At 37.9% G+C, this 27,114-nt stretch overlaps 1 protein-coding gene across 1 annotated transcript; it reads right to left on the minus strand.

Annotated features, from left to right (window-relative positions):
• Positions 1-3,353: 3,353 nt before the first annotated feature.
• On the minus strand, positions 3,354-27,114 carry tmem192 (transmembrane protein 192). Its single transcript, XM_062981351.1, has 6 exons — positions 26,933-27,114; positions 17,644-17,790; positions 16,451-16,715; positions 10,942-11,076; positions 6,323-6,425; positions 3,354-5,197 (listed from the first exon to the last, which is right to left on the minus strand). Exons 1-6 carry the CDS (start codon positions 26,966-26,968, stop codon positions 5,074-5,076), a joined length of 810 nt encoding a protein of 269 aa, XP_062837421.1. The 5' UTR covers positions 26,969-27,114; the 3' UTR covers positions 3,354-5,073.

The raw sequence follows: 27,114 nt of genomic DNA on the forward strand, positions 1-27,114 counted from the left end.
GTTGGAAAGGAAAAATTCAAATATTTTCCTGGAGCAAATGGAAGATCAATTAGCACTTGCTTCTATTTGCATACCCATCAAGTCTTTTCCATAGTCTAATATTTACATATAGGATTACCAATTAATTTATATACTAGTTCTGCCTCTGAAGGTATTTGAAGCACTCAACTGCTTCCCACAATGACACTGCTTTTATACCTCTTGGGTTATCTCGGGATTAGGCAATTATTAGCCTTACTCAATCAGATTGTGGTCTCTTTACCTTTCACTGGAAGAAGAGCAGCATTGAACAGATTTCACTCACTTTTAAGGCTTTGGGCCAATTTGTCATAAACACTTGCTTTAAAAACAAAAAAAGGATGCTGAATTCAACACTAAAAACTGCCCCTATTCACTGAAAGGGAAGAAAACATCAGAAATGTCACAGAAAATACGTGCTTTTTCACATTTACTTCTTTTGTTACAAATAATCTGTGTTTCAACTTGACGGTTACTAAAATGTTGTGAGCACCCTTTGTTGTGATCAGGTAGCTCAAAATGTTTCCATTAAGATTTGCTATGTTTTCTTGCTGTTGTTTAAAAAACAATTACATCAAGCCAAATACTATTTTTACAAAACCTTTCCTTGTCTTCAAAAATGAAATGTTTCTTCCAAAAGGAACATGGCTTTAAGATGTATTCAGCCATTAATACAGAATGATCTCTCTTTTCAGTCTTAAACTGTTTCTGTGAGTCAAATACCTAGACAACATCGGCAGATGAAGGTAATAATACTCCATGCTGACCCATCACAATTTGCAGGTCTAGGGAATTTTCCAAAGAGGAAACAACTGACGTGCCACACACCTCTGTGGTTATTGTAAATTACGGAGACTTGCTTCAAGATATTCTTACATCATGAATACAACAGAAATTCAGTACCACAGCCTGTAACTACATTCCCATCTGTTCTCTATCCAGAAATCTCCCATGGTTACAGAATCAACCAGCAAATGGCCTTTTGATCAACTAGATGCTGTAAATTGGGATATTATATTGGCTCTTTGTGGCACCCTTTTAATCACAATACATTTCCTTCTAGATCTGTGGTTCTCAACTTGGGGTCCTCAGATGTTTTTGGCCTTCAACTCCCAGAAATCCTAAACTGGCTGGAATTTCTGGGAATTGTAGGCCAAAACATCTGGTGACCCCAGGTTGAGAAACACTGTTCTAGACAGACCTGAGCAAAATAGCAATTTCTTTAATTCTCACTGATCAATAAGGCCTTCCATGGTGGTTTTTGTTTTAATTTACACCTGCTTGGGAGGAAAACTGCTCAGGAAGAGCTACTTGAGAATCATTCAGTCCTTCTCATAGTAGAAGGAAATGTGATGTGCTGGACTGTTCTTCCAGGATTGGGAGTTAGATTTGTACCGCCAAGCCATAGATTTAATAAACGTAAGAGGCAACTCACACATACCCAAACTAGTCTGCAGAGCATACTACTGATGTTGTATGTAATACAGATGTACATCTTCATACATTTCATTCTGGTAGGAAAGAACCAAATTACTTTGATGTTTCTTTCTTCACTGTAATTGTTTCTGAAAAACAAACAAAATGCGACACCAACTCCAAAAAAACTCCCTGGCATTTTGTGTAGGAAACTGGGCCATTTTCTGCACAAAAATGAACGTTTTCATGCAGAACAAGTTCCAAGCTACAAAGATCCTCATCTCTTAAAGATTCTCCTTCATCTATTATTCAAATATTTCTGAATATTCCTTTCATCCCTACTATAAGCCACCAACCTAACATTCTGATATTTTGAATAAAAAATTAGTAGACTCTTTGTGCTGGAAACTGAACATCCAGATTACAGCTGACCTGGGAAACTTGATTTTCAGTCCCTTTCCAAGTGTCAAGCATACTGGATAAGTTTGATCTAGCTACTGTTGCTTCACATGGTGTATCATGCATGTCCTTGGGACCCTCTCAAGGCCCAGCATCTCATCAATTATTTTTACCACTATGCCATATTAAAATTATAGTAAAGTTTTTTTGTAGGACTTTAACATGTTTTATAGTGCTCCCCATCACCAAGGGCTCCTAAGAATCTAAAAAGTGACTAGAAGTGATACTTTGTCACTTCTATTTGCCTAAAATGGTGACTTGTGACAAGGCAATTCAACTGAGAAGTCAAAAATGAGCCAGTGGACTTTCTAATCTGAACATATGCACCTAAGATCATATGAGCATTATCAAGCAATATGAAACACAAAGTATATGTGTGTTGAGTTTCTAATCCAAAATACTACCTCCCCCTCCCAAGACCAGCACAATCATCTTGTAAAAGAGCAACTGCAAGTTATGACAATTTTACTGCTTTGAGTGAGAAAATGTGCCTTTGAAATATTCAGCCTCAAGTATCAACATTCACTGACTTGCTTTGAGCATTATGATCTTTTGATTTGGATAGGTACCATTGGTTTCTCTGCTTCAGGCTGGAGGCATAGTCAAGATTTAGTTTTCCTATAGTATAGACAACTTAGAAGGATTCAGGTTTCCTACATCTCACTCTGTTGAATCTATCCAGCCTCAAACCACTGATACAATTAAATGGAGAAGTCCCCAAGTGATTTTTTTTGGAGTGTAAAGGTTTTGGTCTCACAGCTGCAGTGATGGTTGCTTTGGAGTTTGGTAGAGCAGAAGCAAATTGGCAAACTTATTCTTCAAAGCTCAGAATAACATTAAGTTTGCTACAATTGAAAGAGAATCTTGAGAATACAAATTAAGCTCTAACAGCTGGTAAATAGGCTGGGATTTCTGAGAGTTGTAGGCCTAAACACCTGAGGACCCACAGGTTGAGAACCATTGCTCTTTAAGGTAAACGGAATAAATAGTTGAACGGATTAGGGTCTTAGATCATGTCCAAGATAAGAAAAAATAACTGAACACAGCTGAAATATCCAGAAAGTCACCTACTTCTTTTTGTGATATAGTATGAAGGGTTGTTGTTTTTTTTTAAAAAAAAATAGAAATAAATTTGTATGAAAATGCTTCACCGGCAATTTAGGCACTAAACACATTGTTAAAACAACTATGGGTTACTAATTAACTGCTCAGCTCTTGTTGATTGTAAAGAAACAGAATATATACATAGGAATGATGGTTTAATAAAAATCAAAAGAAAGTGTATGGCAATAAGTTTGTGTAGCACTGCTCTAATGGGCAACGTAACCGATTCAGCACAAAATCAATACATGGACTGACATTTATGACTGATGAATGTCTCCATTGTCTCGTATTCCTCAATGAAAGCAAGAGCTTTAGCATTAATTAGCAGCGGGTTAATGAATATCAACAACCATTGATGGGGTTTGTTGCATTTATTATTTCACGACATTTAATACAAAATACAGAATGAGTAACATACAAATTACATCAAAACCTGAGTGTCCTTTAAAAGGAAAATTATGCCTTCTTCAGCTTTCATATAAAATCCCAGCTGTGTTTAATGCACAGCTTGAAAGGCAAAAACATATTAGTGTTAGAAGCAGCCAGTTACATTGTCCTTATACCATCCCTTATAGAACAGTATAAACCTAGTCCACTAAAAGTGGAGTAACAATTCACATCTGATTTTAAAGGGAGGTATGCTTTTCTTCTTCCGTAACAAGATCACAGCATATGTTCAGAGAAGCCTGCTGTTGAAATGTTTTGCCTTTCTGCAGAAATACTGACTAGTATATACACACAAAAACCAGCTTTGTTGACAAAAAGCAAAGAGGTATAGCAGGCAACTGATAGCTGCTTGTAGTTGGATAATGAGCTTAAAAGCAGAACATATCTCAACAAGTAGCAGCAGAGACAAGAAACCAGAGACTTCAAGCTATACATTTTGTGAGGAATGAGACATACACTTGGCTTTTAAGAGGTGTGGGGGTGGGGATTGGCATTTTCAAAGATGGAAGCCACTGGATATCATATTCACTAAAATATTTCCCGTTAACAGTTGCAGCAAGTATTGAAGTGGGGGAAGAAAAATATATATTAAAATTAAATTTAATCAATTTTCAAAGTTCAGAGCAATCAAGGATGTGGGAATTCCTGTAAACTGGAGTATGTTTACTCTGTGACTCTGTACATCCCATATTTAGGAATAAAGAACAAGTGATTGAAAGAATTTAAGGCTATTAAGACATCCTTGTTGCGTATCCACAATGGAAAGCAACGCCTCCCTGAAATTTCTGGATTTCCTGACCATTGGATGATGGCTTTTCGTTATGAGAAGAAACCAGAAAACTGACTTTTTAGTTAACCAGACACATCTTTGTGCTACACAGTGCTCTTTGCTACTGCTTTGCTGATGTCTACACAACTGTTCTGGATTAGCCACTTTTTATTTTTTCTATTTCCCACTTGATAGGACAATACTATTATCCTTTGGATTAACTCTTGAATATAACAACGCTATACTTATTGTCAATGCATTTCTGCTGGTGAAATATCACTATTTCACCAAGGTTTCAATGATGGCATGATGATCTTGGGTCATTGCTCACCTTTCCATAAGGGAAGGTCTCCAACCACAGAGTTGTATAGTGGCTTCATCCACTGTAACTGCAGTACAGATACAATTATCCTTAATCCTTTATTTAGAAACTTACATGATAATGACATCAACTGCAATACAAATACAGATAATATTAATCTTCAAATATACCAGGGTGTCTAACTTCACATTGGTTTGGAAAAGAAATTAATCCCAAACTATCACAAAAATCTTTGGTAATTTGCAATAGTTTTAGCTTGAAAAGTGCAAGAACCATTGTCAACTGAGGAGGAAAAGTTTTCTCTGGTCAATGTCAGTTTCCTGTAATGCAGGGTTTTTAGGGAATATTCTCTTTAAAATATATGTCCTTTAAAAAACAAGCACCAAGCCAGGAAAGATCCAATAACTCTTCAGAACCTGGGTTAGTGGACTGCAGTTCAACTTACAAAAGGAACATATTCTGCTTCCAGAAGAATAATTAATATTTAAGTTGTTCCAGCACTTCATATATCCTTCAGCTATGTGCTTTCTGTCCATCATTAGCTTCTGCCCTGCTGAGATGTTAATGCCAGCAGTCTTTTACTAAGTAGGGCATTGTGTCGTTGAAGGTACTCAATCACATCTCCTTGTTTTTCAACTATTTCTTCCAAGCTTGAGGTGTCTCTGAAAGGCAGAAAATCAAGTAATTCTTAAGAGTTTCATTTCCTGCTGTGACATTCATTTCATCGAAGGGAAAAAGAGCTTTTCTGTTTCCAGATTTCTTTACATTCATGTTCCTTAATATTTTTCAGTATTATCATAATCATACCTATTTCCCAGTATGGTACTGGGATCTAATCCAACATGATACTGTCAAGAGTAGAAAGATGCCAGAATCTATGTGTTTATGGATTTTTGTATAAAATGGAGCTAAACACCATGTGGCCTACTACATAAACCTATCCATTGGGGGGCGGGGGAGCACTGTAATAGTGTTTTTCAGTTTCAGTGCTGCCACAGAGCTCTTTATTTTTTCCTTCCCTCCTGAAAGGAAACAAGCCACTTTGCGGTGCAAGACAACACTTCTCTCATCTTCTGCACAATAAAGGCTGGATACAATTGCAACCAAATCTCAGAAATGGATCCAATGCAGTCTCCTCATCCCCAAATTATCCACTTGATAAGACATAATTGAAAACTGTCAACTGTAGCACAAAATACCTTAGGAGCTATTCATCACATCACATATTACAGAAATATCAGGGAGACCAACTATTGGTGTTATAGCACAATGTGTGTGTGTATGTACCTTCAGATAAACTTATAGTAATACCATCAATTTCATAGGGTTTTCTGATTCCAGGATTAGCCAGAGATGGGTTTTGTTAATTCCTCCTTCTGAAATGTAGCCCACTGCACCATTTGTCATCCCCCATTCATGTACTAAACAGGATTGACCCTGCTTAGCTTCCAAGATGAGATGGAACCTGGGGCCTTCAGAACATTTATGCCCAATTTTAAAATTCATTTAAAAAAATTAAGGTTTCTAGTTTCTAGCTGCTTCAATGCAATATCTTTCAATAAAGACCATGTGCATAGGGACACTTTTTAAACCTATGCTTTTAAAATAATGCTTCATACGGTTTTAATTCTAGGGATCAATAGTGCTTAAACGTTTGCATGCTATTGAATTGTATGTTGTTTCATTTGTATCTCTTTTTATTCTGCAATATGTTTTGTGCCCAACTCTTGGGGGAATGTTGGGATATAAATAAAACGATGCACTGAACAAAGAACAACAGAGATTACCTGAATCCAATTTCAGAGGTAATTCGATTAGGGTAAGTATACAACTTTTCTTCTTCTATTATATCTGGTCTTGGTTTTGCTCGATTAAAGTTGCTTACCTTCACTGGAATTAAAAATAAGATGTTTAAGTACAACTGAAGTTTTACATGACATATTAAAGCTTTTTCTACATTATACTGAAGTTTATTGAAGCCTGAGCTTGTTCATACAAGTTTATATCTTAATTTTACCCATACCTCAATGGAGTTGATGAAAACACTAAGTTAAAAAAGACACAAAATAATCAAAACAAAATTACTAGAAACAAAGCTACAGGAAGAAGAACAAGAGGAGGAGGAGGCAAATGGTGAAGAGAAAGGAGGAGAATGGGAAGAAGAAAATACAAGGAACTAAAACATAAAAAAATTAGGCAAGAACTGAATCAGGAGTGTATTCAAAGAGCAAGGTGTTCAACCAAAAGAACATGGAAACAATCTTTTGGAGATAAAGCCTCCATATATGGAATGTGGTTATAGCTAAATACCTCATCATGAGTTGCTGACAAATGTGCCTCTGATGGCAATGGCATACAAAAATGGGCCACAAGTAGTGGTCTTTGGACAGATGCGATTGACACAGAAAGAAATGGTCCTTTGAGTAGTTTCAAGTATTTGAAACTAATGCAATATACAGAGATATCAAACACACACACACAAACAGAAATTATATCCTCAAAAAAAGCAAAAAACAAAATAATTAGATCTAATGTTGAACTCTACACATTTCTGGATAATAATTGAAACTGAAAAAAGTTTTATTTTCACTTGATACAAAAACATTGGGTGGTTCATAATGCTAACAAGGTAGAAACATTCCAAAGCTTTAAAATCTGTCTGACCACCTGAGAAATGAGCAGTTTCTTTGATTTGCAGATTTTGTCTTTTTAATTTATTCTGCTTAATAATGCTGACTTGTTCTGAACTGTTTATGTTGCTTTACAATTGTTTTATGTGGTTTTATTGTGAAATCTCTGGACATTAGGTAGTATACTTTTAATTAAAAAAACATTTGTCACAATATGGTTTTTCTTCTAGCTTTGTTCTGCACATGGTGAAGTATTATTCAGCCAAGTGCAGTGCATTTACATTAAAACATGCAGCACAAGTGGTCAGAGGAAGACAAATATTACACTCATTTGGATCTTTCACCTCACAACATTCAAACACAGCGGTACCAGATCATGTTTTGGACAGGCTGCCAGCAATATGGACATAATTTATGATTGTGCAATCAGTATGGAGACATCTTTACAATGCACAAAAGGACAAGTCCCCTTTAAAAAACCTTACAGTTCAAATTTCCACTCAGAAAATAAAGAGGAGAAAAAATGGGAGCAGGTATAAACAGGAATCAACATGCTAATTTTCACATCCGCATAGGCACTAACTTAATTGTTACTACCAGCTAATAAACTAGTTATTTGTCTATGGAGGTCTGTTTTGATTTACTGGAAAACATGAAGACATAGCCTGTATACTCTCTATGAGAGAAGCTAGAACTCAAATATTTTCTAATCCCACTGTTTGGGAAACAGCACATTTTAGACGTAAACGTGATATCATTTTAATGCTATTCTGGACCAGAGCAATAAATGCATAGGTAGGCTAGGCTTTATAGACAGCCATTTATTTCTTTAAAATGTATTCCGTTTATGTTTCAATTCAGCTGGGCTGTTCATCAAATGTGGGTGGCATGTGAATATACCAAATCACTTTTTAAAGAAAAGCAGTTCCCACAACAACACAATGCTTCATTCTCATCTACTCTGTCAGCATCACCTTTTGAACAGTCCACTTCTTCCTATCTCTGGTATCATGGCTTTACCAGACCATCTGCTCTGTAGGAAAAGTTTGCATGACTGATCAGAGAAGTAACTCACGCAGATGTGTAAACAAGCTGTAAAGTAATCAGTTTCTTCTCTATCTAACTCACAATTCATCTATTCAGGTCAAGATCTGATTACCCAAACATATGCATCACAAGAGGCTGAAAACTAATTGTATACATCAACAGGTGTCCCAAAAGATTCAGAAATACAATTCCGATCTATTTGGTAGGGCAAGTGGTGCAGAAAGATTGGTAAGAGGCAAGATGGAGAAATTAGCCTTTATTTAACACAGAAACAAAATCTTCCAAGATTTGGGCCCAACAGCAAAGCCCAATCCCTGAACATCAAAATCTGAAAGGTATGGCTATAACCCAAACTGGATGGTGCAGCTTTTTTAACAGGACGTCCATTAATACCAATTCATTGTTGCTATGCACTTTCAAGTTCTTACCAAGTTACCTTGATCCTAAAGCAAAGCTTTCATGAGTTTTTCTTGGCAAGATTTATTGGAGAGGAGTTGCTTTTGCCTTCCTCTGAGGCTGAGACAATGAGACTTGCCTAAGGTTACCCAGTAGGGTTCCATGGCTGAACAAGGATTCAAATCCTAGTCTCCAGATTCATAGTTCAACACTCAAGCCACTATACTACGATGTCTTAATAATGGTAATACTAATACCATGTAAAATAAAGTCACTTTGAGAATGGAACCAACTCAAATAATTCTGTACCAACTAAAAGAATACCCAATTTACTAGGAAATAAACTTTTGTGAACTAAAATTTACATTGTTTAAAATACAAGATAGACAGTAAAGAGGAGGATAGACATGGAAGCAAGAGAAACGGGAAGTGAAATCTTTTGCAAAGCAGAATTAAAAGTGGAAAACAGATGCTATACGTATGCAAAAAAGGGTTTAATACACAGAGCAACTGTGATATCAGCAACTCAATAGATACAGACAGATCTAGTTTCACACATCATAAACCCTGTTTCAGGATGTTATCATTCTTCCATCCTGCCACCATCCTAATGGCATTTTTATTTTGTGTGAAAACGATATACATCATAGTAAATTGGTTATGGAGAAATGGTTGGATAGCTTGAAAAATGTCTTGGTATTTTCTGTTCTCGTAATACAGTAAAACAAAGGTAACATTCACACTGATTGTTACTTACATTTAGTTCTATCTATATTTATGCAGCCCAGGGATACGGAACTGCCTCCCTGGTGTTTTGGACTGCAATTTCCAGAGTGCCTTACTACTGGCCATACTGGTTGAAGCTGAAGAAATCTGTAAGGCAAAACACCTGGAGGGCCTACAGCTTCACACCACCAATCTGTCAATTTGTCCAAGGTACTATCATTGCATAAACGGACTCTGATTATGCTTGGAGTGCCTCTAAAACCCAAGACATTTATAACTACAAGACTCCCCACATCTGAACTTTGGCAAAGCAAACCCCAGGAAGACCAAGAAAGCTGTCCTATCAGTTCTCTTGTCTTAAAAACATCAATGACAGCTCTTTTAATGTAAGATCTTACAGCTGAGTTACTAACACTCAGAGCTACTCAACTGACACCATTAAAAGCCAATTGTTTTGTTTCAAAAACAACAGCACTACAATATTTCTGTCCTTGGTTCCCTCTCTTTTACAATGCATTTTACAATGCATTTGCCTTGCTGCCATTGCTATTCTTTCTCACTGGAAAGAGAACCAAGGACATTATTACTCATAGTGCCCACATACTGTATTTGAATTTTATCAGGTTCTGTTAATTGTGGAAGTACCTCTTACATCAGCCACTTCCACAACAACCCCGAATACAAAAATTGAGAGCCTTGCACTATGTGGGCCGAGATGGAGCTGCGTATCAGTGCCAGGCAAGAAGCCCCTTCAAGCAGCTGCTCAGCCACAAAAGATGGCTCTCACTGCCAAGCAAAGGATTTCTGAATCAACAGCTGCATTTTGTGTGTTCTGTTTTTGTGCATGGAAACTGCCCCAAGCTTTTGGGATAGGGCAGCACAGAAGCTGAAACAACATTTTTAGTGTCGTGCTAGTGAATACATTTGGACCTCCCACTCTGAGGATTTCTAAGGTTTACTGCAACAGCACAAAGTTAGAAATGCTTGACTGAACATCAGCTTCAGTGGCTTCTCCTTATGTCAGCCCGGTTCTCAAACATTCTGATTATACAAAGGCTATTTAAACACTAGAATTGGCACACTTCATTTAGTACAGAAATCTAACATTCTGGCATTGTAGTACCAAAGAATATTAGATAGCCTGCTGTCTAATCCGAGTCATATCATATCTTTAGAATGTATCTGGAAAGATAATGATGAGTTGTAGTGTTTGAAGTATATGGGAAGTCATATCAAATGGTTAGCCCTCCACATTTGCTGGAATTAGGGGTGCAAAATTAAAAAAAACTCACTATTTTATTTCACTCAACAGAACGCCTCTTTAGGAATCTGTAAATCCTAATATAATAAGGACTCAGGACAGTTTCCAACATAAACAAAAATATTCCTTTCTGTAATTTGAATGTAGTATAGGTTAAGACTCCATTGTCTTACATATTGAAGCTTGCGCTTTATAAGTACTAATCTTTATATGTTTTATATGGTTAAAGATTTTTTGTGGTTGTGTGTGTGTTTAATAAATGTACTATATTTAAAAAAGAAAGGATGGGTTACAAGGTGCCATTATAAGATATTTACACTAACCAAAGTAATGCTGCAGTTCTCACCTGTGTAGATAACAAGGCATATCAGTGAAAGTATTAGCTCCGCAGTCAAGATTCCAAGGATGAAGCAAAGGTACAGTTTATTGTGTTTAGGAAAAGAATGCTGGGCTGCCATAATCAGCAGTAAAGCTGTGTTACCTATTAAAAACAGATGATACACGTTAGAGACAAAACCATCCAGACATTTCAAAGAATGGCCCCCAAAATGGCTCCCTCAAAATAGCTGTAACATAGAATCAGGGTTGGCAAATAACTTACAGCAGAGTCTCACTAATCCAAGCCTCTGGATAATCCAAGCCATTTTTGTAGTCAATGTTTTCAATATATCGTGATATTTTAGTGCTAAATTCGTAAATACAGTAATTACAACATAACATTACTGCGTATTGAACTACTTTTTCTGTCAAATTTGTTGTATAACATGAAGTTTTGGTGCTTAATTTGTAAAATCATAACCTAATTTGATGTTGAATAGGCTTTTCCTTAATCCCTTCTTATTATCCAAGATATTCGCTTATCCAAGCTTCTGCCAGCCTGTTTAGCTTGGATAAGTGAGACTCTACTGTATTACGAGTTAATAACACTACTTGTAACATTTCTTTTGAAGGATAACAAGTGGGAAACAACCTTACTTTTCAAACAAAAAGACTAGTTAACATAATAACCTTTGAGGATGCAATGAAAAACATGTACTTGTTACTCTGAAAAAGTTGCTTTTGGATAGTAGCATGGAAATTTGGGGCATTTTTAATATTTTAACAACATTTTAATAAATAAAACTGCAATGTAAAAAATTACTGATGTTACAGTTGTGTGCCTTCAGGCCATTTTTGACTTCTGGTGGCTTAAAAGTGAACCTTTCACGGGGTTTTCTTGGCAGAATTTATTTAGAGGGAGATTGTCTTTGTCATCCTCTGAGGCTGAGAGAATGTGACTGGCCCAAGATCTACCAATAAAAAGTTGCTTTAAGAAGTTATACACTCACACAACACATTGAGTTAAAGCATTTTTGAAATGTTTAGAGCCCTGCATAATAGCATTGACTTTGTGACCAGTTCTACTCAGCAGCCATTGGAGGGAAAAGGAAAAAAGGGATGGAGAGAGGGAATAGAGTACTTTACACATCGTTCCTAAGACCACTCAGTTCCTCCTGAAACACCTCACATGTGAAGCCTCAAATATGTGACCAAAATAGTTCCTATAATCTTTCTGATAGAAGAGAAAGCTATGGTCTGGATCCTGACCTTTCTCCCATGTATCCTTCCCAAACATTTGACCGTTAACATTGCTAAATTGCATAAAGATAGTGGATGAAACTTTATGAAAAAGAAAAGCATCTCACCACTTCATGCTTATTTTGTGAAAACGGAAACTTGGGTTAATCTCACTAAAATCCCAAAATAGGCTATCTTGCTGCTGACATAAAATACAATGACAAATGTATAGTGCCCTGTCACTTACAAGTAGCACAACTCACAAGTACAGACACAAAAATAGTTACATTTTGAAAAATGTTTTAATAGTATACCTAGCTGAGACTTAATACAAACTGAAGGAGACACCTTATCTGGCATGCACTTAATGAGATTATTAGCTTCATTTTCTCCAACTCCATTCTCTTACATACCTAAGTCACAGTAAAATTAATATTTGGAGCCATCAGAGGTCTTTGTTTTTACCTTACTGCTCTCCTTTTCTGTTTCATTTCTAAGATTTATGTTACATTTAAGTTCTACAAGAACGGCACAAATTTACAGCATCTACAACATATAATTTTTTACATAGAGAATGTGTTGGTCAGAATGCTATTCTGGTAATTGATGGAAATTTTAAATCAGATCTACCTGGAGGGTTCTTAGAATGTACTGAAATTATTAAGTGCTAATGTTACATTTAAAGTCCAGTGTTAACCAACCATATTGCTGCAAGTCATCCTCTGTTCGGATATCTGTCAGCACGCCAATGCCTTAAATCAAGAAATAGCTTTCTAAGATTTACAAACATACTCGCAGGAATATCTCAGCAAGAAAGAGCCCAAAAGTGGCAGGCTAAAACCCAGAACCCTCAATCCATGACTGATACTGAAAGAGAGACTCCCTCATGGGCACACAGAAGACTGAGCGATTTGGAAGGCACTGAACAAACTGAGCTCTGGCACCACAAGATGCAGAGCCAATCTTAAGAAATGTAGCTACAAAGTGGAGTCCACAACATGCAAGTGTGGAGAAGAGCAAACTACAGACCACTTATTACAATACAGTCTGAGCCCTGTCACATGACATTTTTTTCTTACAGCAATGACAGAGGCCCTCCAAGTGGTCAAAAGACATTTAGTATAATGCCAAGTTTTTAACTTTGTGTTTTTAAATGCATTACAACCGTACCCTCAAGTCACTTCTGACACGGTAAATAAATGAATAATCCAGCCACATCACATATATATCAGAAGATTTATCACTTGCACCCTGTGAATTTGTTTGAATACGCAAACAAATCTGCGTTAAAGATAGCTAGCAGTTATGGCTTTTTTCATTGAAAGCAACATTTTATCTCCAGCCGCAGAGCTCTACCTAGTGGCCACATCTCAATAATGCATTTAAAGTAGAAAACAGGCAGAAGTTATTAGGTCCACAATATTTTAGATAGATATTCAATTTACATTCTTGATTTAGTTTTACATTGTTGATTGAAGTACGGGGTTTTAATTAATTGGTTTTCAGTTTTAACGTTGAGATATTTTTAACTTCTAAGTTTTAAATGCATATGTTTATTTTACTGTATGTATGTTATGCGGCATCAAATTGTTGCCTTTTTGTAAGACTGCTCTGAGTTCCGTGCGGGGTGAGAAGAGTGGGATATAAATATGGTAAATAAAATAAATAAATTTAACCAAATAAGAGGTGTTTGAGTTATTGGACATTTCTAGTTTTCTCTTCTTACCACATGATGTAGACATAATCGATTAACTGACTAATAGAAATACTGGGGCAAAAAAGCACCCTTCTTTCTAAATATGACACGTTCATGTAGCTCTCAATCTCTTGTTGATACTCCAATAAATGTGGAAAAACATTTCCCAGGTGTCAAGTGATAACTGTCAAATATTGCAGTCAGTGTGCATGTTTAAACTAGATGGGGGGATAATGAAACCCAGTGTATGCAACCTTCAGCATTAATAGAAAGGAGGAGGGATATAATGCATTAATTATCTGGTACATAAAAACTAGATTTTTTTTAAAAAAAAATAAATGACCATTATACCATCTTATCAGCAACCTGAGTATCCTACTAGCTAGATAAATCCATGCCAGTGTGGGGGAGGGGTTTGCAGGTAAATTTAGTATCTTGAAATCCAAAGGAAAAGAATATATTTTGGGTAGCTGTATTGGTCATGCAGAAAAATGGATCAAAATCCAAAATCAACAATACATTTTTGGGGAAACTAAAGCATAAAATACATTATGTATGCTTTTGAAGCCTTACTGGCTCCTTTATCAAGCAAAGGTGTTAAAACCATACAGGAGAAAAATGCCACATTCTGTCTTAGGTGTTGTTAGTCAAGATGGTAGAGGTTGAATATCCCTATTCAAAAATACTAGTGACCAGAAGTGTTCCATGTTTTAGATTTTGCAGATGGGTCACAAGTTTTAACATGACATTCATTTATGTTTCATAGATACCTTATACATGTAGCCTCAAAATACAGTAATTGTATACAATATTTTAAATAATTTTGTGCATGAATCAAATTTTCTGCACACCGAACCCCCTGAAAGCAAAGGTATTTCATCCAAGTAATATGAACAATTTTGGCGTATTTTGGAATTCTAGATAAGAAATGCTTAATCTGTACTGAGCGATTTCATTGCAGGATGAGGCCATGAGGCCATGCCCCCTTATTGGCCACATGAGGGCTTTCCTTGCAATGAAATCCCTCAATACCATCGTAACTGACAACATCTCAAATGGATTTTTTTTTGTCAGGAGCGACTTGATGGACTGCAAGTCACTTTTCATTTGAGATAATTGGCTGTCTGCAAGGAATTTGCCCAGGGGATGCTTGGATATTTTGACGTTTTACCATCCTGTGGGAGGCTTCTCTCATGTCCTTGCATGGGAAGCTGGATCTCACCCCGGTCCCCGGATTCAAGCCACTGACCTTTCAGTCAGCAGTCCTGCTGGCACAAGGGTTTAATCCATTGTGCCACCAAAGGACTGTAGACCAATGATTCGCAACATTTTAATCCTGTATGATTTCTAACATCTTTGTCTGATACAGGACCCAGTGAACCTTCAAAAGTTTGAAAAATGTATTTTATATTCTGGTGTTGACCCAAGCAAGGTATCACTGCTTTCTGTATTTTGTAGAAGATGAAGCAAACTTGTTTGATGCGTCTGCAGAGAGAAGGGAAAAGCCCAATGGATTCTAATAAAAAGGTAAAAGATTCCACATAAATAATAGAAAGAACATCTTTACTGTAAAAACTATCAGTAGAATAGATTGCTTCAAAAAGAGGTGATTCTCCTCCTTTGAAGGTCTTCAAAAAGAAGCCAAATGGGCATCTTTTGAGAGTGCTTTGATTGTGTATTCTTGAAAGGCAGGTAGTGGACAAGGTAGCCTTGTGGTCTCTTCCAACTTTACAATTTTATGTAAATGTGTGAATATCACCCACAAATGCAGTGGTTTAACTTGTCTTAGCCCTCAGAAGCCATGCTCCCCCTACTTGAAATATAACCAAAATCAGCTGTAAACAGGATATGAAGGTGGCAGCACTGTTCTAGACAAAGAAGCCACCTCTATAAACTCTAAAGCAGGCTAAAACACCAATTGTTTCCTTTGCCACAAAAAATGTATTACTCTCCATCAGTTAAGCATAATGGCAAAGAAAATATGATCAAGGAAACACTACTTGTCATCAAAGAGAATACACTCAGGATAGCCAGCAGCTTCTTCTGCTTCGTCTTATGAATCTGTTGTAATACTAACTACAAGTAAGCTTTACTATGAAATATATTCTTGAAAACACAACTGTCCCTGAACGCTGCAGTAGTGACCAACAGTACTTGGCTGAAATCCTGCATCTGCCAATGAAGTGACTTTACGCAACTTTCCAGAATATCAATGCAGTGTATGCAATCAATTGTCAACATAAATGCCTCGCAATTGTGCAACTGCAATGCACAATGCAATGCGTCCTCCTACACTACTCTGTATATTTTAATATGCTGCCACACACACAATGGTTCCAACATGCACAACTCCGTTTATATCACCATCAGCTACATACAACTCCTGTGCATTGTCCAAAAATATCACTCCATGTGCACATTACAATTTACATCTAGGTATGTCAATAGCATAATGCCCTTTGATGTTTTCAACTTACCTGAGTAAAACAAAACAACAGGAAGCCAAAGTTAGTGACCCTGCTGCCAAAAACATCTAACACGAAAAGAAGAATTAAAGTTTGAGAAATTCATAAAAATGACCAAGGATGGGAAATTAGCTCACCAGTAGACTGAATTAGTAGAGGTAGTCTTTTAAGATGTCTTGTGGTTCGGTAGATTAGAAGATAGCCTTTGCTTCTGACCTTGCTGTGCTGAAAATGAATATATCGCTCCAGGATCACATGGAGGATCCAGAGGATCACCTTTGCAATGATGATAACACTCTGCAGTTTCAATGGATTAGTATAGCCTCCAGGGCAGACATCTTCACCTGGCTCAGAGTAAGAGCAACACATACCTGCTACGAAAGCCAAAACAACAAAAGCAACCTAAGGAATGAAGTAACAAATTGAAGAATTAGCACAAGGAGAAGAGCATCACCAAGATAATACTGCCAATATTTAATTCATGTTTTGTAAGTGTAACTATTCTACCTATTTATTTCCATCTAGACTAGACCTTTACATTATGATCTAAATCAGGTCAACAAGAAATTCTTCATCCTTCTATTTAGAAAGCAGCAGCAACCAAGGCAAACTATCTTTAACACTAGCCCATGCCAGCATACTAAGATGGGACTTTGATTAATGTATATGCAGTGACAAATGGCAGAACATTTTGATTTTAGAAGCTATTAATTTTCACTCTGTATAATGAGTCTAAACTCTTGTTTAAAAAAACAAAAACTAGCATTTTAATACTTTTATTTTTAAAAATAAATCCACATATACAGTCTAATTCCATACCAATCACATATGTATTGTTGAGACTATATTGGTACTGGGGAGCCCCCGATGGCGCAGTGTGTTAAAGCATTGAGCTGCTGAACATGCAGACCGAAAGGTCGCAGATTCGAATCCAGGAGTGAGCGCCTGCTGTTAGCTTCAGCTTCTGCCAACCTAGCATTTGAAAACATGCAAATGTGAATAGATCAATAGGTACCGCTCCAACGTGAAGGTAACGGCGCTCCATGCAGTCATGCGGGCCACATGACCTAAGCTTAGAAATGGAAATGAGCACCAGCTCCCAGAGTCGGACACGACTGGACTTAATGTCAGGGAAAACCTTTACCCTTTACCTTTTATATTGGTACTGTGATAATCCTCTGAAACTGAGGTATGTCTGCATTCTTCTATGGTATTTGAGAATTCTTGGGAGTGCAGAAACAGCCCCTGCACATTGTATGTGACCCACAGACATTACACCTAGTTCTGGCCTAAAAATATCTGACCATTTGCATGTTCAACTTGAACTTACATGCAAAAACAACAAAACATTGGCTACGCAGACTGTAGGGATTGCATGGAACCTTGGACGCAATCTGGAATGCAATGCATGATGTGGAAGGAGAGGAGCATCAAGCAGCGGGTCGTCATCGGTACTCTGAGTTATTTCCAGAGACCCCTGAAACAGATTGGCACAGTTATTAAATCCGGAAGCAATAATATTCTGCACTTTAAGTATGAAATGGCCTAAACTGGTTATACAGTAGAGTCTCACTTATCCAACGTTCTGGATTATCCAATGCATTTTTGTAGTCAATGTTTTCAATACATCATGATATTTTGATGCTAAATTCATAAATACAATAATTACTACATAGCATTACTGCATATTGAACTACTTTTTCTGTGAAATTTATTGTATAACATGATGTTTTGGTGCTTAATTTGTAAAATCATAACCTAATTTGATGTTTAATAGGCTTCTCCTTAATCTCTCCTTATTATCCAACATATTCGCTTATCCAACGTTCTGCCGGCCCGTTTATGTTGGATAAGTGAGACTCTACTGTATTTGTATATGCAAATTGTTATCCATCTGCAAAATCAAAATCCTCCAATAAACACATATAGTTAGTACTTGGAAGGAAGGACTTCAATGCAATTTTCACCACATATATAGAATTACAAATAGTCACTCGCAAAGTGAAAAGAGGATAGATATCAATCTACTGGTAGATTTCTAGATAACATGCAGTAAATCAGAAAGGGTTTCTCCTTCACAAGTCAACAACTGCCTAAACCGCTTCAACGTCTGCTTAAATTGACATGAACAAAGCATAAGATAATAAACTATATTACTCAATAATTCAAACTTCTGGCATATAAAACTTAACTTAGTATCTATACTGAGTTCCAAATGGAAAAAATTGGGGTTCTAGTAAATAATAATAACACAAGCTTAAAGTTGACACATTCCCATTAGAAATCTAGGGCTGAAGGATGTGAAATAGCTCAATAGTTCTGTAAACATCAGTGCAAGTTGACATGAAAATTAACTTGCTTAAATTAGTTGTGTATTTAATTTTGTGAATTGAACTGAAGACTTTATACTTTTTTTACTTCAAGGTTATAACTAGTTCTGATGAAGTTTTGAACATCACTCACTTACCTAATGAAGGAGCACTTTTTCTATTTTAGTATAAGATTTCCACTGATATTTGCCTGATATACATACAAGTGCTATTTGCTAGCACACTTATTGAAATTGTATAAAGACATGGGCACAGTGTGCAGTTTTCATCAGAAGGAACATCCAAACATATTTATTCTAGAAACCAGTACAGTAGACTCTCACTTATCCAATATAAACGGGCTGGCAGAATGTTGGATAAGCAAAAATGTTGGATAATATGGAGGGATTAAGAAAAGGCCTATTAAACGTCAAATTACATTATTATTTTACAAATTACACACCAAAACATGTTTTACACCAAATCTGCTACTTGTTTGGGAGCATAGTTGCACTTGTGTTGTTGTTGGGCGTGTTGACCCACTGCGCGCTGCTGCCTAGAGAAACAGCTGGGGATCCGGGCGGGAGGCAGATTATGTTGGATAATACAGAATGTTGGATAAGCGAGACTCTACTGTATTTTAATCCCACTACTGACAGGAGAGCAAGATGTTTCAGACCAGCACCTTCTGATGGGAAACAAGGGAGACACATCAACTCTTCTAAATCTGTTATAAACTATGTACTATAGGAACTTTCCCTGTGCTTGCTTCTCTTGAACATATTGGAAGATGCAAGAAGAGATATATTCTCTGAACACATGTTTTGACCCAGAATCTTGTCATTTCAACACCCCACCTCAGATGTTTTTGGGGGTGGGGGTAGGGGAGATGTATATCTGAAAAAGAAGGGAGGAAATACAAAGGAAGATAGGAAAACTCTGCTCATTCCTTTCTTTGGCCCTACTAGGGATGAGCCAACCAGGGCTTTAGATATCTCAGTATCAACCAATAGGTTGGCTTTGTTTATTTCCTTTTATTGCTCCTGGAAACAATACAATCACATCTGTACCAGCATTAAGACAACATGTTGCTGTTGCATGCTGCTCATGGAGAGAAAGGTGAGTAAGAAAGGAGAATTGCTTTTTTCCCTTCAGTTTGGACAAGGAGGGGCAATTTGATGAGAGCCTTGCCTCTTATTATTGCCTTGTACGCTGGATCCCTGTTCTAGCACTGTGTATAAGCTGATCTAGATTTTTGGATTTTTTTTATCTCAGAAACTATGATTACCCCGTGAAACACAAACAATTTAATTTACTGCACATCACCCAAAAATCTACCAGTAGGTCAAAATCTATCATCTTTTCACTCCTGGTTTGTAAGTTTTGTTCCTTTTTGCGTTTTCTACTTTGCAAGAGCCCTCTGTGAGCTATAGACACAGGAATCTCATGATCTAAATTTCCTTGTAGCTTATTCAAAGGAAATGAAAATTTCCATTAATTTATTTTCAAAAGGAAATCAATTCCTTAACATGGTTACTTAATATTTTCCAACTTTGTGTCAGGACAGTCCTTCTCAAAGACTGTTTTTTAGATATTTTGGAGAGTGGCTCTCACAATTTAACTCACTGGCCATGCTGCCCAGGGCCGATTAAAATATAGTCCAGACTGATTCAGGCAACAGTTACCATCATACAACTTTAGTCAAAATATATACAATTACAAGAGCTACAACATAAACACATATTAGAATCTAACCACTGGCAGCACAGTACGTGGGTCACCTGCTTCTAAAAGACCAACAGAAAAAGTACATCATTAGCTTGTGCTCCTAATTTTTATTCACTTTTATCAAATGCGTAATGAACAGATATGTATCATATTAAAATGTTTACAGCATTTTCTTACACCTAAGTGGTTATGAATTCATTTATTCTGTGTCCAAGAATATCAATATTTTGAGTACTTGCTCTTTAACTTCTCTGCCCAAACTATTCAACATAAAAGAGGGTCCAACAGGATCTATATAGAAACACTGGGAATCGGTTCAACAACATTTGGATTGTCCGCTTCAGTCCAAAATCTTCATCTATCACTGCTTTAGAAGCTTATCTCGATAGACATCTCACTTCAAAGCAGAAATATAAATTGTATTCTAAATTATCTGTGCAATACAGTTGGAATTGCCTTCGATTGATGAATATGATTACCTGATTATCTGGCTTTGGATCTATGCACAATACTCGCCTAATGTTTACATATGTTGTTTTAATGTTGTTTTAAATCGTTTAATTGTTTTTAATTGTTGTTCAGGCATGGACTAATGCCACATGTAAGCCGCCTTAAGTCCCCTTTGGGGTGAGAGGGGCGGGATATAAATGTCATAAATAAATCTCTGTAAGACAAATGCCACAACACGTGGAAGATCCTACAATGGTAATGCTATCATCATTATTCTTATGGTCACCTTTATTTCCTGTTTTCCCGTTCTAAGATTGACTGTTTTCCTCTTTTAAGAATTTGGACCCTCCTGATTATATTATTAAAGACATGTGGTTGCGATTTTGGAAAACACCCAGAGTATTTATAGGCACTTCCCATTTTCTAACTACACAGCAACTAATTGTGTTATAACCACTATCAGCTATTGTTATGCTCCAGAATATGAGATATTGGACTGCTATTATGCTAGCAACTTTACAGCTTATAATCAGATTCTATACATTTTTACTTGAACATAACTGACAGCACTACCTTTAGATTTCTTAAATCAAGTGTTCATAGAACAGCACAGGTGTCAAAACGTAGACACTTATTCTTTGGAACTCCTCCGTCTGAATGTAATTTTCTTTCACAGACTCAATAAGAAGAGGTACAATAGTACGATGCCAAAATGGCAAGAAATAGGAAGTCTTTAGTTTTAAAAATCTAACATAGCAGTCATTTAGACATTTACTCGAAAAGAAACACCACTCTCCTGGATCTAATCCACTTATCCAGCTAAACTGGTGTACAACTATATAGTGAAAGAGAAAGAAAGGAAAAACTGTACTGTATATACTGCATAAGACAACCTCATGTAAAGTCAAGGGCAGATTTTGTGCCACAATTATGGCTTGTGATGTGATACTTGGCTAAGTCAATATCTTATCAGCCCCACCTGCTCTTTTTGAGGGCGTTTTTCCTCACACATATTACAAAAGGATGTTGAAGAGAACAGAGACGGTTGCTTCTTTTGGAAAGCCTGGGAAGAAAAACGGTTGAGGTGGCAGCTCTTTGGGACTTCCAGAGAGTAAAGGGAGTTGTTGCTTTTCTTATGTTCACTAAAAGCTTTGGACTAAACTACATCTAAGCTCAGCCAGAGAGATGCAATGAAATGTAGAAATGACAGCAACAAAAACAACTGCTGCCTTCCAGTTGGCCACCAAATAAGACGGCACCCACCAAACAAGTATAGGGATCTGGCAGCCATTCGACCTTTCAGTGCACCCTCCTTCCTCTTTCTTTCTTCCCTTCTAGTTGAGTTCCCCGTCAAGCTCCTGCCTTCGCAAACTTTGCCAATGCTGGACTCTGAAATATTTGTCCCTGTGGCTGGTTTGTGCGCCACCAGACACTATCTTGCGTTGAGGCTTGCTCTTGCTTTGGCCTATTTTTTAACTTTTGCCTTCCTTTAGCATGTTCCCAAAGAGGAACTTCCCTAAACATTCATTTTTCTGGAAACACGTCCCACCCAGCTGCTGTAACCACAAACCAAGGAGCAACAATTACACTATGGTAGAACAGGTCAAAAACCCATCAGTAATTCTAAAACAGTAGTTCCCAACCTTTGGTCCTCCAGGTGTTTTGGACTTCAGCTCCCACGATTGCTGGTAAGATGGCTGGGATTTCTGTGAGGTGAAGTCCAAAACAGCTGGAGGATTAAAGGTTGGGAACCACTGTTCTAAAACATCCGAAATGGTGACCCATATATAACCCAACACAGTTTTGGGGAGGTCAATTTTCAGGATTTTTTTTTTTGCATATAGATAAGTGTATAAAGAATGTTCTAACAAAAGCATCAAAGTCTTGTGTTCCACAGAAAAACAAATTTCACAGGCCAAATTCGTAGAGCTATAATCTGAGATTAATAGAACAGCACAGACATACCCCTCCCGTAAATACACACTGGGAATCTGGGAATTCCGTATTTACACCAGACCTTATTTGTTAAAACTTTGCTGCAACTAAATAAAGTCCCAAGTTTTTCAAAACGAGATTGCACTGGGAAACGAGATTGTACTGGGAACATCTAACTTTAAAGAGGCTCAAGCTCTCGGCTGCTATAACGGTTTCAGGTAATAAGGACAAATGCATTGCAAGGCATCTTTATGATTTGATCTATCTGTAAACTTGAGGGGAGACTTGAAAAGAGAAACCTGACCACCCAAGCATATGTACTGGCAAGATAAGTAGTACGATGCTTTAATTCAATGTATTGTCCACTAGAAAGACGGGACTTTTAACTCCAATCATCCACAATTAGCTGGGCAGTCAGGTTTTCAAAACAAGTGTAAACAAGTGATCTAAATCTCAGCTTTTGGGTTTCTAAGCTTTTCAGCACACGGGCTATCTCTCTCTCATACACTCTCACTCTTTCTTGGAAATTTACTGCAGACCAGCAGCTGACCCCTGGAACAGATCTTTTACTGATCCAGGTCACATGCCTCATTCTCCCTTCTTCCTATCTCTAGAACTAGAACAGACTATGATTCTCAAGATGAGAAGTCACACCACATCATATGACCCAGACAGACAGTATTTAAATCCTGCTACCTTTGCATGGAAAATCACAAAGGCTCTTACAGACTTAAAAGGCTTAATAAACGCATTAGGGCAAGACCAAGACCTTTTGTGGACTATATATAGCCCGCTGCACAAAATGAAAGAAGCAAGGTCCAGAGTTTTTATCTACGTTTATTTCTAGACAAGGGTTGATATTTATATATGTGTATGTGTTTATATATTTTATTGTTGCTGTGTGCCTTCAAGATGTTTCTGACTTATGGTGACCCTAAGGCGACCTGAAGTGTATGTGACTTGCCCAAGGTTACTCAATGGGTTTTCATGGTTGAGTCACAGTTCAACACTTAAACCTCAATGCCACACTATATATAGCAGTGCAGTGTTCTAAGTATTGGATTATATACATTTATATAAATATATACATACAACACATATACATGTACATATACGTATGTATATTTGTTAACCTACGCAAACAAATAATAATTTGTATCCCGCACCATCACCCCAAGAGGACTGGGAGTGGCTTACAGCAATATAACAGTGTAAACAATGTGAACAGTAATAAACATATAACCAACATAAAAATTAAATCAAACAAATAACAAAGCAAAGTCAATATAAACAGAACAAACATACAGGTATATTTGACTCTTTGAAAACCTGCATCTCTGTATACAATCAGCACTAGCGCTGAGGTCTACGGAGGAGGCCCTGTTCTCGATCCCACTCTTGTCTCAAGCATGGCTGGTGGGGACAAGCCTTCTCCGTGATCGCTCCCCAACTCTGAACTTCCCTCCCTAAAGAACTAAAAATGGCCCCCTCTCTACTCGCCTTTAAAAAGCTTTTAAAAACCTATTTATGCACCTTAGCTTATGGAGAGGAGGACTAGTAAATTTCCATATAGACCCTCACCAAGATATTAGAAACTTACCTCAGCCCAGTGGCGCAATGGGTTAAACCTTTGTGCCAGCTGGACTGCTGATATGAAGGTTTCCAGTTCGAATCCATGAGATGGGGTGAGCTCCTTTCTGCCAGCTCTAACTTGCGGGGACATCAGAGAACCTCTCATCAAGATGGTAACACATCCGGGCATCCCCTGGGCAACATCTCTGTAGACGGCCAATTCTCTCACACTAAAAGTGACTTGCAGTATGCTCTCAAGTCGTTTCTGACATGATTAAAAAAAGAAAACCTCATCCCGTCAGATGCCGCATATCATTTTGTTTTTAATACCTTCCTAGTTTAAATTGTTAATGGAGCCCGATGGCGCAGTGTGTTAAAGCGCTGAGCTGCTGAACTTGCTGACTGAAAGGTTGCAGGTTCGAATCTGGGGAGCAGAGTGAGTGCCCGCTGTAAGCTCCAGCTTTTGCCAACCTAGCAGTTCGAAAACATGCAAATGTGAGTAGATCAATAGGTACCACTCCAGCTAGAAGGTAACAGCGTTCCATGCAGTCATGCCGGCCACATGACCTTGGAGGTGTCTAAAGACAACGCCGCCTCTTTGGCCTAGAAATGGAGATGAGTATCAACACCCAGTCGGACATGACTTGACTTAACGTCGGGGAAACCTTTACCTTTAGTTTAAATTGTAAGATTTTATCATGTGGTAAATGTGTGTGCTATGTTATATTATGTGTCTTAATTTTTGTTATTCTTTTATTAGTCTTATATAGTCTTATAAGTTTATACTGAGGTTGTTTTCTTTATTGTCTTTGATTTGATGTATTACTTGTCTGTTTTGGTATTGAATATTTGCCACTTTGTCATGTTGTTGGAAACCGCCCTGAGTCCCCTTGGAGAGATAGGGTGGGGTACAAATAACATATTATTATTATATGTGTAGCATTACTGTTGTTATTGTAATTGCTTATCATTGTGGATAGGCCCTTTACAAGTAAAACAACCTAAAACAGGCAAACGCATAAGCTATAAAATACATATCTATACAGGAACACACACAAACAGAGAAAAGGAAAGAAAACTTATCTATACAACTGTAAAACAAATTAACAAGTTAAAAAACCTAAAATGCCCACAGCACAATATAAAACAAACTGACAAATATAGTGAAGTGTGCACCCACCCACAATGCATAGGCTGCATCAACAGCAGGCATGGGCAAACGTCAGCCTTCCGGGCGTTTTGGACTTCAACTCCAACAATTCCTAACGGCCGGAATCCAACAAAGGCTTGCCTCAGGCAGGAAAAAGCCAGACTTTGAAGCTGCCAGGCTATTCAATATTAATAAAGCTGGCCAACTGCAACATTCACACTTGCCTCAGGCAGACAAAAATTCCTTCTCCCACCCTGAACATTGCGCAGATATATAAACCCCACTTGCCTACCTCACAACCGAGGATGCCTGCCATAGATGAGGGCAAAATGTCAAGAGAGAATGCTTCTGGAACATGGCCATACAGCCCAGAAAACCTATAGCAACCCAGCTGGTAGGTTGTTAGGAATTGTGGGAGTTGAAGTTCAAATCACCTGGAGAATTAATGCACTTTGGCACCACTTTAGCTGCCATGGCTAAATGCTATGGAATAATGGGAGTTGTAGTTGGGGCTAGGCTGTGGCGCAGGCTGGTGTGCAACCAGCTGCAATAAATCACTCTGTCCAAGAGGTCATGAGTTCGAGGCCAGCCTGTGGCAGGGTGAGCACCCGACAATTAAAATAAAAAATAGCCCCTGCTTGTTGCTGACCTAGCAACCTGAAAGATAGTTGCATCTATCAAGTAGGAAATTAAGGTACCACTTATAAAGTGGGGAGGCTAATTTAACTAATTTACGACTCCATAAAAATCGTCCAGCTGCTGTTGGAATGAGGAAGGGCCATCATAGTGGTTGATGAAGCAGCTGCTCCCCGTGGCCAGAATCGAACATCCCCTCAGGAGAAGGTTAAATTGCCTCCAAGTCTGTCTCTGTCTTTGTTCTATGTGTATATGGCATTGAATGTTTGCCTTATATGTATACAATGTGATCCGCCCAGAGTCCCCTTCGGGGTGAGAAGGGCAGAATATAAATACTGTAAATAAATAGTCTCACAAGGCCTTCTCTGCCCAAGCGGGCTGGTGCCTCACCAAGCTACAAATCCCACGGTCCCATAGCAGTGAGCCATGGGAGGTTAAAAGCAGTGCCAAACTGCCTTAATCCTCCAATGTAGATGCACCTACATCAGGGTGCCTTAAAGAAATTCAGTCTCAATGGCAGGGGTCTCGCTCACTGGGGTCCCTTCTATACAGCTGAATAAAATCCCACATTTTCTCCTTTGAGCTGGAATATATGGCAGTGTGGACTCAGATAACCCAGTTGAAAGCAGATATTGTGGGATTTTCTGCCTCGATATTCTGAGATATATGGCTGTGTGGAAGGGCCTTGGGATTTGTAGTCCAAAACCAGACTTCTTCTATCCCGGGCTTAGAAGCACGCACGTCCCTATTACTGCGTGACAAAACCGCCTTTCCATCCCACTCCATTTCAACACTGCTCATAGCATTGCCTCTCCTCGGAGGCCCTCTGGCAAACTCACATTGTCCAGTCTTCCAGCAGAAGAGATTCCTGCCATGGCAGGCAAGAAAGGACAGGAAAAGGCTGTTGTTGCTACTGCTGTTGCCGCTGTTTTCTTTTCAGGACAGCCACTTCCGGTCCTCCACGCCCTTCTCCTCCTCCTCCAGGTGGCTTAAAAGGAAACGCCGCTCCTCCTTATCTCTC

This window comes from Anolis carolinensis, chromosome 5, assembly GCF_035594765.1.
Source record: "Anolis carolinensis isolate JA03-04 chromosome 5, rAnoCar3.1.pri, whole genome shotgun sequence".
In the NCBI taxonomy this organism is placed as follows: Eukaryota; Metazoa; Chordata; class Lepidosauria; order Squamata; family Dactyloidae; genus Anolis; species Anolis carolinensis.